The sequence below is a fragment of the Salminus brasiliensis genome, chromosome 12 (genome assembly GCF_030463535.1).
Source record: "Salminus brasiliensis chromosome 12, fSalBra1.hap2, whole genome shotgun sequence".
NCBI classification, from domain to species: Eukaryota; Metazoa; Chordata; class Actinopteri; order Characiformes; family Bryconidae; genus Salminus; species Salminus brasiliensis.
The window spans coordinates 35,229,070-35,241,203 of NC_132889.1; the positions used below are offsets into that span (position 1 = coordinate 35,229,070).

Consider the following 12,134-nt stretch of genomic DNA (forward strand, 5'->3'; position numbering starts at 1 on the left):
TTACTTGTTCTACTTCATAGTTGAATTGGCTCTAGTTCTAGTTGGTTGGAGTTAGTTCTAGTTCTGGTTGACACTAGTTCTAGTTCTGGTTGACACTAGCTCTGGTTAGTTGGTTCTAGTTCTAGTTGGTTGGAGTTAGTTCTGGTTGATTATAGCTAGTTCTAGTTGGCACTAGTTCTACTTCTAGTTGGTGTGGCTCTAGTTCTAATTGGTTGGAGCTAGTTGTAGTTCTTGTTCTGGTTGACACTAGTTCTAGTTCTAGTTGGTTATTACTTGTTCTACTTCATAGTTGGTTTGGCTCTAGTTCTAGTTGGTTGGAGTTAGTTCTAGTTCTGGTTGACACTAGTTCTAGTTCTGGTTGACACTAGCTCTAGTTAGTTGGTTCTAGTTTTAGTTGTTTGGTGCTAGTTCTACTTCTAGTTGGTTTGGCTCTAGTTCTAATTGGTTGGAGCTAGTTCTAATTCTGGTTGGTACTAGTTCTAGTTGGTTGGTTTTAGTTCTAGTTGGTTATTACTTGTTCTACTTCATAGTTGATTTGGCTCTAGTTCTAGTTGGTTGGAGTTAGTTCTAGTTCTGGTTGACACTAGTTCTAGTTCTGGTTGACACTAGCTCTGGTTAGTTGGTTCTAGTTCTAGTTGGTTGGAGTTAGTTCTGGTTGATTAGAGCTAGTTCTAGTTGGCACTAGTTCTACTTCTAGTTGGTGTGGCTCTAATTCTAATTGGTTGGAGCTAGTTGTAGTTCTGGTTGGCACTAGTTCTAGTTGGTTGGTTCTAGTTCTAGTTGGTTATTACTTGTTCTACTTCATAGTTGGTTTGCTCTAGTTCTAGTTGGTTGGAGTTAGTTCTAGTTCTAGTTTGTTTGGCTCTAGTTCTAATTGGTTGGAGCTAGTTCTAGTTCTGGTTGACACTAGTTCTAGTCGGTTGGTTCTAGTTGGTTATTACTTATTCTACTTCATAGTTGGTTTGGCTCTAGTTGTAGTTGGTTAGCTATAGTTGTAGATCTAGTACTAGTTGATTGGATCTAGCTGGTTATTACTTATTCTACTTCATAGTTGGTTTGGCTCTAGTTCTAGTTGGTTAGCTATAGTTGTAGATCTACTACTAGTTGATTGGATCTAGTTGGTTATTACTTATTCTACTTCATAGTTGGTTTGGCTCTAGTTCTAGTTGGTTAGCTATAGTTGTAGATCTAGTTCTAGTTGATTGGAGCTAGTTGTAGTTCTAGTTCAAGTCCTACTTGGTTGGTGCTAGTTTTACTTGTAGTTGGTCGATTTGATTAGAGCTAGCTGTAGTTCAAGTTGGTTGGTATGAGTTATAGTTCTGGTTGGCTCTTGTTCTAGTTGGTTCTTGCCAGTTTTGCTAGGTAGTTTGCGCTGGTTTTAGTTGGTTGGACTTGTAGTTTTAGTTGGCCCTATTTTTACTTGGTTGGATTTTTTATTCTAGTTTTGGTTGGTTCTGGTTGTAGCTGGTTGATGCTTATTTTATTTGGCTGGTGCTGGTTCTAGTTCTAGTTGTTTAGCTCTAGTTCTAGTTGTTTGATGCTGGTTGTCATTCTTGTTGGTTGGAGCTAAGATTAGTTGGTGCAATTTCTAGTTGATTGGCGCTAGTTCTAGTTGTCTGGTGCTCACTTTACTGCTTTTGGTTGGCACTGGTTTTAGTTGATTGGATTTCTGATTCTGTTTTTGGTTGGTTCTGGTTCTAGCTGGTTGATGCTTGTTCTATCTGGCTGGTGCTGATTCTAGTTCTAGTTGCTAGTTTGGTGCTAGTTGTTGTTCTTGTTGGTTGAAGCTACTTCTAGTTGGTGCAGGGTTTGTTTGATTGGTGCTAGTTCTAGTTCTGGTCGGCTCTAGTTTTACCTGAATGGATCCAATTCTAATTGTAGTTGATTGTTGCTAGCTCTGTCTTTTTTTTGACATTTGACAGACGCACTGTTCAGGAAAAAGCCCACAACTTTAATCATGTTACTGAGGGGGGTGAATGTAGCATTAGCAGTCTTGATAAGGGTTTTTATTGATGGAGCACGGTGTTCTTGGCCAGGCCAGCAATCAAACCCCAGCCTGCCACAAATGGAGGGCAGTAGCGTTACTCACCACTCTACACCAACCTATCTCTAATGCATACAGGGCTCATTTAGAGAAGGAAGAAGCGAGACAGAAAAGAGAGGGAGAGAGCGCACGAGAGAGAGGGTAGGCAAAGAAGGGAGAGCGAGAGAGGGAGGTCACACTGCCCACTGTAATCATCATGTTTTATGCGGAACCTGAAAGTGAGAGTGCGGGATTATGAGAGAAGGAGGAAGAGAGGACGCTCCTCTAGGTCCCTCAGCCATTCAGAGACAGGAGAGAGGAGAGAGGGATGGGGGAGGAGGAGGAGAGTGAGAGAGTCATTCTTTGTTTTACTGCAGCAGAAAATCATTCACTTCTCCACTGCTGCCCTCCTCCCAGCACACAGTGCAGCACTAATGCATGAGCGTGCCTGTGTTAGAGAAAGAGAGAGAGAGAGAGAGAGAGAGAGAGAGAGAGAGAGAGGTCACTGGTGTAATAGGATCCACTAGTTAGCATATCAGCCTTATAGCATAGTTCAGACTAAGGCAGGCAGTACAGTATAGCTAGCATCATCTTCAGGGCCATTATTACATTATTGCTGGTGCTACAGAAGGCTGGAATATGCAAATGAGTGCTCTAGCCAATCACAATCCCAGCGTTTTCCTGGGTGCTGTGGGTATCCTGACCAATCAGTTTCTGATGGACCAACATTTATAAGCATATATAAGCAATATGTATGTATATCTCATTCTACCAGCGCTGAAGGGGTTAACAGCGTACACTGTTCTGAATGGACAGCATATCGCCCCAGTACTGCTGCACTGAGAGAGAGAGAGAGAGCTGGAGAGGGAGAGAGACAGAGAGTTAATGCTCTGCAGTCTTTTCTCCTCATTTTGTGGAGCTCAGCAAATAATCGTTCTACCTTTAGCTTTTTTCCCCCCTCCTCCTCGCTACCCCCACTCTCTCGCTCTCCATCCTCATTGGTTAGGCCGAGAGCATGGCGATGGAGGGGTGGGGGCGACGACTGTGGCAGCGGAGGAGAGCAGACCCTCATAAGGGAAACCTATTTGTTATGCAATATTTAATGCGTATATGACAACCCCCAGCTGCTCTGCATGAAATATCACTCAACTCTCAAGCGTGTGTCAGTGTGTGTGTGTGTAGTACGTGTGTATGTGTGTGTGTGTGTGTTTTAAGTGTCTCACCGTTTTAGTGCGCATTCATCTACCTGTCATCCTCTCAGCCGGGGAGGTGGTTTTATGTGGGGCACATGTTTGAGAAATGAAGAGAAGTTGGAAAATGTTATTCCATGTTTCCGCTGCTTATATTAGTTCAGCTGCATCACAGCCAAGCACTGATCCTGTAGTTTCTCGAGCGGGTTCTCCTGCAGCCCAGCTTTGTAAGACCGTATTGGTGGCAGTAGACGGTTAACAGCACCACCCAAATGTAGTCAGTCCACGGAAGCATGTTTGGCTACAAGGCAAATGTTGATATGTAATGGAAGCTTATGGATAGCATCAGCATGCTGCTAGCTCATACTTCAGTCATTACCCCTCAAACTACATTACTATTTTTACAGTATTTACTAAATAATTTTTTGTATATACTGAATTATCTATATAACATTCTGAATCAGTTCATGTTGATACTGAATCATTTAGAGCAGAAACAAAATCATTTAAAATAGCTACTGGAATTTTGGTTTAGATACTGAATCATTTATAGTAGATACTGAATCATTTATAAGTAGATACTGAATCATTTAGTGCAGATACAGAATCAGATACAGAATGATTTAGTTTAGATACTGAATCATTTACAGTAGATACTGAGTCGTTTAGTGCAGATATTTAATTATCTAACATTCTGAATCAATTAATGTTGATACTGAATCATGTATAATAGCTTCTAAAATATTTAGTGTGGATATTGAATCATTTATAGTAGAGACTGAATCATAAAGTGCAGAAACGGAATCATTTAGTTTAGATATGGAATCATTTATAGTAGATACTGAATCATTTAGTGCAGAAACGGAATCATTTAGTTTAGATATGGAATCATTTATAGTAGATACTGAATCATTTACTGCAGAAACTGAATCATTAATTTTAGATAAAGATTAATTTATAGTAGATAATGAATCACTAGAATAGCTACTGAAATGTTTAGTTTAGACACTGAATCATTTAGTACAGACACGGAATCATTATAGTAGTTACTAATCATTTAGTGCAGATACAGAATCATTTATAGTAGTTTCTGAATCATATTAGATACTGAATCATTTCAAATAGCTACTCAAATATTAATTGTATATACTGAGTTATTCATAGTAGATACTGTATCATTTAGTGTAGATACTGAATTATGTGAATCAAAACAGCAATATCTGCAGTCCTGAATCAGTGATTAAAAAAATTGCGTGGTTCAAACTGTTTTACCACAAATGGAACAGAGAGAGATAAAGAATAAAGAAAGGAAAGAAACAAAAGCAAATGAGTTGCCATAAATGTTTTCTTCAGAGAGAGAGTGAGAAAGCGAGGATGGGAGAGGAAGGGAGAAAGACAACAGAACTATCGTACACAGCAATACTCCAAAACAGAACTATCGTACATAGCAATACTCCAAAACAGAACTATCGTACATAGCAATACTCCAAAACAGAACTATCGTACATAACGATACTCCAAAACAGAACTATCGTACATAGCGATACTCCAAAACAGAACTATCGTACATAACGATACTCCAAAACAGAACTATCGTACAGAGCGATATTCCAAAACAGAACTATCGTACAGAGCGATATTCCAAAACAGAACTATCGTACATAGCGATACTCCAAAACAGAACTATCGTACATAACGATACTCCAAAACAGAACTATCGTACATAGCGATACTCCAAAACAGAACTATCGTACATAACGATACTCCAAAACAGAACTATCGTACAGAGCGATATTCCAAAACAGAACTATCGTACATAGCGATATTCCAAAACAGAACTATCGTACATAGCGATACTCCAAAACAGAACTATCTTACATAGCGATACTCCAAAACAGAACTATCGTACATAGCGATACTCCAAAACAGAACTATCGTACATAGTGATACTCCAAAACAGAACTATCGTACATAGTGATACTCTAAATCAGAACTATCGTACATAGCGATACTCTAAAACAGAACTATCGTACATAGCGATACTCCAAAACAGAACTATCGTACATAACGATACTCCAAAACAGAACTGTCGTACAGAGCGATATTCCAAAACAGAACTATCGTACATAGCGATATTCCAAAACAGAACTATCGTACATAGCGATACTCCAAAACAGAACTATCGTACATAGTGATACTCTAAATCAGAACTATCGTACATAGTGATACTCCAAAACAGAACTATCGTACATAGTGATACTCCAAAACAGAACTATCGTACATAGTGATACTCTAAATCAGAACTATCGTACATAGTGATACTCTAAAACAGAACTATCGTACATAGTGATACTCTAAAACAGAACTATCGTACATAGCGATATTCCAAAACAGAACTATCGTGCATAGCGATACTCCAAAACAGAACTATCGTACATAGTGATACTCTAAATCAGAACTATTGTACATAGCGATACTCTAAAACAGAACTATCGTACATAGTGATACTCCAAAACAGAACTATCGTACATGGTGATACTCTAAAACAGAACTATCGTACATAGTGATACTCCAAAACAGAACTATCGTACATAGTGATACTCTAAAACGGAACTATCGTACATAGTGATATTCCAAAACAGAACTATCGTGCATAGCGATACTCCAAAACAGAACTATCGTACATAGCGATACTCTAAAACAGAACTATCGTACATAGTGATACTCTAAAACAGAACTATCGTACATAGTGATACTCTAAAACAGAACTATCGTACATAGCGATATTCCAAAACAGAACTATCGTACATAGCGATACTCTAAAACAGAACTATCGTACATAGCAATACTCTAAAACAGAACTATCGTACATAGTGATACTCTAAAACAGAACTATCGTACATAGTGATACTCTAAAACAGAACTATCGTACATAGCGATATTCCAAAACAGAACTATCGTGCATAGCGATACTCCAAAACAGAACTATCGTACATAGCGATACTCTAAAACAGAACTATCGTACATAGTGATACTCTAAAACAGAACTATCGTACATAGTGATACTCTAAAACAGAACTATCGTACATAGCGATATTCCAAAACAGAACTATCGTACATAGCGATACTCTAAAACAGAACTATCGTACATAGCAATACTCTAAAACAGAACTATCGTACATAGTGATACTCTAAAACAGAACTATCGTACATAGCGATATTCCAAAACAGAACTATCGTGCATAGCGATACTCTAAAACAGAACTATCGTACATAGCAATACTCTAAAACAGAACTATCATACATAGCGATACTCCAAAACAGAACTATCGTACATAGTGATACTCCAAAACAGAACTATCGTACATAGTGATACTCTAAATCAGAACTATTGTACATAGTGATACTCCAAAACAGAACTATCGTACATAGCGATACTCCAAAACTTAATCCAAAACCTAAGAGCTTAAAGTTTCCATGTTGAAACTCTCACTTCCGAAATTTGCTTCTGCATTACGTTCGTCTATCTTCGACCACAGTTTTCTGCATGCCACATCTTCTCCATACGACTACGCACACTTTACCACAATGCCCATACACCGCTAAACCAGCTACAGTGTGAATAGGTGAATAGATGTCCTGTCCTTGTGACATCACAAAGGCAATGAATTAAAAGCTATCTGTTTTTGTAGCTTGCTTTGCATCTATGGACTGTATTACTGGGGTGAAATTCTTATTAACCTTAATTAAACCCAATGCAGAAATGTATTTTGAATGATTTGGCTCTAACTTTGGTTTAGCGTATCTTGTGGAGTCCCACAGGGTTCTATTTTAGGGCCTATGGATTTGATGTTAATTGGGACTGTGATGTAGTTATGAGAGTAAATAACTAACTAAAGTGTTTGCGTACACACAGGGTCTAAGGAGGTAATAAAAATCGAGCATGGGTCCTTTAAGGGACTGAGATTGGATCAGAGGGCAAAAAATTGATCAGGCCATTAAAAGATATTGAGTAATCTCTAATAGAGCTGCTGTTGTGGTTTCTGACCCACTGTTATCTGGAAACACGACTAAAACAGTAGCAACCTTCTCATTAACCACATTAATAATAGTAGTTACAGTGTTCTGTCCATTTTCCTGACCACTGCATGCTTGGCACATTAGCCTTGCAGCTTCAGTGAAGAACTAAAGAAGCACCAGATGTGTCTGAATACTTTTGGGTTTAGAGGGAAAGTGTGCAGATGAGATTTTTGTGGTAAAATAGGATAGAAGCAGACAGATTTAACTTGCTATATTGAGCATCCTTTTAACAAATCTCTCCTCTCTCCTCTCTCTCTCCTCTCCTCTCTCTCTCTCTCTCTCTCTCTCTCTGCAGGCTCCTCCTCCCCCCTCCCCTCCGGGTTCTCTCTCTCCACCTCCCCCCCTCCCCGTCCTCCTCTATGCTCAGTTCGGTGTGTGTCTCCTCTTTCAAAGGGCGCAAGGGTGGGAACAAGTCGTCCAACAAAGCATGTTACAGCGCCGACATGACTTGTCCGTCAGACAGCGAGAAGATCGTGATCAACTGCGGGGGGATTCGGCACGAGACGTACCGCAGCACGCTCAAGACGCTGCCCGGCACGCGGCTGTCGTGGCTCACGGAGCCGGACGCCTTCAGCAACTTCGACTACGACCCCAAGTCCGACGAGTTCTTCTTCGACCGTCACCCCAACACCTTCGCCTTCATCCTCAACTACTATAGAACCGGCAAGCTGCACTGTCCCAACGATGTGTGCGGCCCGCTGTTTGAGGAGGAGCTCGCCTTCTGGGGCATCGACGAGACGGACGTGGAAGCCTGCTGCTGGATGAACTACCGGCAGCATCGGGACGCCGAGGAGGCTCTGGACAGCTTCGAAACGCCTGAGCCCGACCCGCCCGAGGACGACCCGGCACTGACCGGCGGCGCCGACGGCGACCTGAAGCGCCTCTGCTTGCAGGAGGACGGCAGGAAGCCCAGCTGGTGGAGCGTCTGGCAGCCGCGCATTTGGGCGCTCTTCGAGGACCCGTACTCGTCCAAATACGCCAGGGTGAGTGTGTGCGTGTGTGTGTGTGTGAGCGAGTGTGTATGTGTGTGTGAGGGGTTCGGACGCTGATCCTGTGTAGAAAGCCGTGCTGGTGCTGCAGGAGCAGGTGGAGGAGACTGTAAGCAGGGAAGCTGAAGTTTGATGTGCGTCTGAGGCGCAGCGCTGCATGCTGACACTGAGGAGCTGCAGATTTCACTGGGGTTAAAGTTTGAGGTCAGGGGGAATTTCTCGCGCATACACACTTCTTGGCTCTTGTGGCTTCTGGTATTTCTCTCGCTCTCGTTTTCCTTTGCACTTTCTCTCTTTATTTTCTATTTCTTAGTTGCTTTTCGTCCCTACGTCTCTCTTTTCTCTCTCTCTCTTTTTCCTTTTCTCTATGTCGCTTTCTCGCACTCTCGCGCACACGCTCGTCTCGATTTTATAGTTGTTCTCTGATTCACCCTCTGTTTTATATGTACCTCTGACTTTTCCTCTCTCTCTCTATCTCCTTTCCTTTCTCTACTCTGTAACTCATTGACTCTCTCTCTCTCTCTCTCTCTCTCTCTCTCTCTCTCTCTCGCTCTCATTTTCTCTGTCTTTCGTTCTGTCTCTCACTTTACTCTTTCTCTCTCTCTCTCATCCTCTCTGCATCTCTCTCTCTCTCTTTTTGCCTCCTTTTTCTTTTCTGCCCCCATTTCTCCCTCCCTCTCTCTCTCTCTCTCTCTCTCACGCTCTGTGTCTCTCTCGCTCGTTAAAACCTGTCTCTACCTCTCTCTCTCCTCTCCAAATGATCTCTCTCCGTTTTTACGCATTATTTGCCCGTTAACTCTGCGTCTCGCTCTTGCTGCATCCGCACCGCCCCCCTCCGCTTTCCACTTTCCCACGCTTGATTAAATCGCCCTTTTTTCCCTCTTCCTCCAGATCGCCCCTCTCTCTCGCGCGTGCGCTCTCACTTTCTCTCCCTCGTTTTCGCCACTCGCATCATTCAATCTCGATTAGCGCATTATCGTCCCCTCATCCTTTCCTCTGTCTCCATCCATCCTTCCATATCTTTCCTTCTCGTTCTCCCCCTCCTCTCCGTCTCTCTCTCTCTCTCTCTCTCTCTCTCTCTTTTACTCCAGCCACCCCCTCCCTCTCTTTCTGCTCCCACGGTCGTGCTGAGGAGGATTTTGTTTAGATTTGGAAACCCTGAGGCCTGAAGAGTGTGTCTCTAATGCAGGAATTCATACTGTAAAACCTGATTGAAGGTCTTTCATCATTTCCACATGAATAAAATATGCTACGTCGACACAGTCGTCACTGAAAGTCAATAAACTGAAAGACGCGTTTAATATAACCAAAGCCTGTTGTACATAAGCTATAGAATATTTGGTGGTTGTTACACCACTTTTTAAAACGATATCTTCTAAAATTGCTTCAAACGCAGTTAACTATAATATCGCCTCAAAAAACCAATGCGGTCTGTAGAAAAACTGCAGTATGTTTACAGTGAGAAAAAAACACCCCTGTGTCGCTTATTACAGCAGGTTAATGAGGTTGTGGGTCCAGTGGCAGGTCCGACTGGTGTGTTATAACCCAGCATACATGGTATACACCCAGTAGGTACTCTATTAGATTACCTGGAGACGAGTGCTTTAGTGTAACCCATAGGAATAAAGAGATACCCTATATGTCCAAATGTTTTTGGACACCCCTGTATGTGGACACAGATGCACACATACAGCTTGTCTGAATGCTACAGGGCTAATCCACCAATTCAGTCTGACGGCCCTCTAAAGCAACGCCATTTGGACAAAAGTATTGGGACACCTGCTCATTTATTGTTTTGAAAAAGAGTGTATCCTACTTTTGTTGGAGTAACGTTCTCTACTGTCCAGGGAAGAAGGCTTTCCACTAGATTTTGGAGGAACATTGCTGCATTCAGCAACAGTGGCAATAGTGAGGTCAGGATGTTGGACAATCACCACAACATCTCATCCCCAACTCATCCCAAATGTATTGGATGGAGCACCATCCATTATTCCAGAAAACACAGTAGTCCCACTGCTCCACAGCTCAATGCTGGGGGGCTCTATACCCTCTAGCCGACACCTGGCATTAGGCAGCATGGTGGCAATTCATAGATTAATGTTTATCTGCGCCAGAGAGTCCTAATCTATCGGCAGTACTTCTCAACAGAGACTAGACAAGCTGTGTGTGTGTGTGCACATCACTGCACATCTGTTTCAGCAATGGGTGCAGTTAAAAGTAGCTGAATGCATTCATTAGAAAGGGTGTCCACAAACATTTGGAGGCATAGTGTACAATTCAGTTGCAGGTTCCCGGTTGCAGCTCGATGCAGAACAGTGTCCTGCAGAAGCTCTGTGTGAGCATCTGAGATGCTTGTAAGATGTGTGTGGTCATTCTGACAGATTGCAGTACACCACAGCAAGTATAGGGGGCGATAGGGTTCAGTTGTCTTGTTGCACCATTTGAAAGAAACCATTTTTTGCACTGATGGAGGTGCTGGTTTTGTGACTGGGGCAAAATGACGAGTGTGTTAAGTCAGTTAATTGAGTCATTGCTAATAGGTTCATGGATCATAGAAAGCGTTATTAGCTGCAGGCCTAGTCGACAAAGTGTCATTTAAAAATGGTGCCATGTGATGATGTGAAAGGCCCTCTGAATCCCTCTCTCTCTCACTTGATGGTACCCGTATGTATGCAAATCTGTGCCATGTTTTTTTTAATTAAGCAAGTGAAAATGTGGACGTCTCTGCCCTGTAGAACTGGACAGATCCAGTTGGCCGTTGGCTTTTCTCTTTGCTCTGCAGCAGCGCTAGTGGCTCTTTTTCATGCTAACTCAGCATGAGCTGTGACCACCAGCGCCTGATACTCAGCTCTGCTCACCAGGCATCGCCTGCTCATTCATCCACTGAAACACACTCACGTTTGAGCAGCTTCACAGACAGACAGATTAATAGGTAGTTAGTTAGACAGACAGACAGACAGACAGATATGTAGATAGACGGACAAACAGGACGACACATAGGTAGATAGTTAGACAGACAAATAGGTAGTAAGATGGGCAGACAGACAGACAGATGTATATAGTTAGACAGAGATGTAGTTAGTTAGAAAGACAGACTGATAGGTAGATAGACGGACAAACAGGCAGACAAGTAGGTAAACAGATGAATAGGTAGATAGTTAGACAGACAGACAGACAGACAAATAGGTATATAGTTAGACAGAGAGGTAGACAGTTAGACAGACGGACAGACAGACAAATAAGTATATAGTTAGACAGAGAGGTAGATAGTTAGACAGACAGACAGACAAATAGATAGTTAGAGAGGTAGACAGTTAGACAGACGGACAGACAGACAAATAAGTATATAGTTAGACAGAGATGTAGATAGTTAGACAGACAGACAGACAGACAGACAGATAGTTAGACAGAGAGGTAGACAGTTAGACAGACGGACAGACAGACAGACAAATAGATAGTTAGACAGAGAGGTAGACAGTTAGACAGACGGACAGACAGACAAATAAGTATATAGTTAGACAGAGATGTAGATAGTTAGACAGACATACAGACAGACAAATAGATAGTTAGAGAGGTAGACAGTTAGACAGACGGACAGACAGACAAATAAGTATATAGTTAGACAGAGATGTAGATAGTTAGACAGACAGACAGACAGACAGACAGATAGTTAGACAGAGAGGTAGACAGTTAGACAGACGGACAGACAGACAGACAAATAGATAGTTAGACAGAGAGGTAGACAGTTAGACAGACGGACAGACAGACAAATAAGTATATAGTTAGACAGAGATGTAGATAGTTAGACAGACATACAGACAGACAAATAGATAGTTAGAGAGGTAGACAGTT

At 41.9% G+C, this 12,134-nt stretch overlaps 1 protein-coding gene across 8 annotated transcripts in view; it reads left to right on the forward strand.

Annotated features, from left to right (window-relative positions):
* Positions 1–12,134, forward strand: part of kcnc3a (potassium voltage-gated channel, Shaw-related subfamily, member 3a) — a 122,627-nt gene that overhangs the window by 13,885 nt on the left and 96,608 nt on the right. For all 8 annotated transcript variants that reach the window (XR_011980682.1, XR_011980681.1, XM_072693326.1 and 5 more), the window contains exon 2: positions 7,589–8,276. Coding sequence is in view for 6 of the 8 variants with exons in the window: in XM_072693326.1 (XP_072549427.1) it covers positions 7,589–8,276 (688 nt within the window). In the remaining 2 variants the exon portion in view is untranslated. The remainder of the gene's footprint in view (positions 1–7,588; positions 8,277–12,134) is intronic.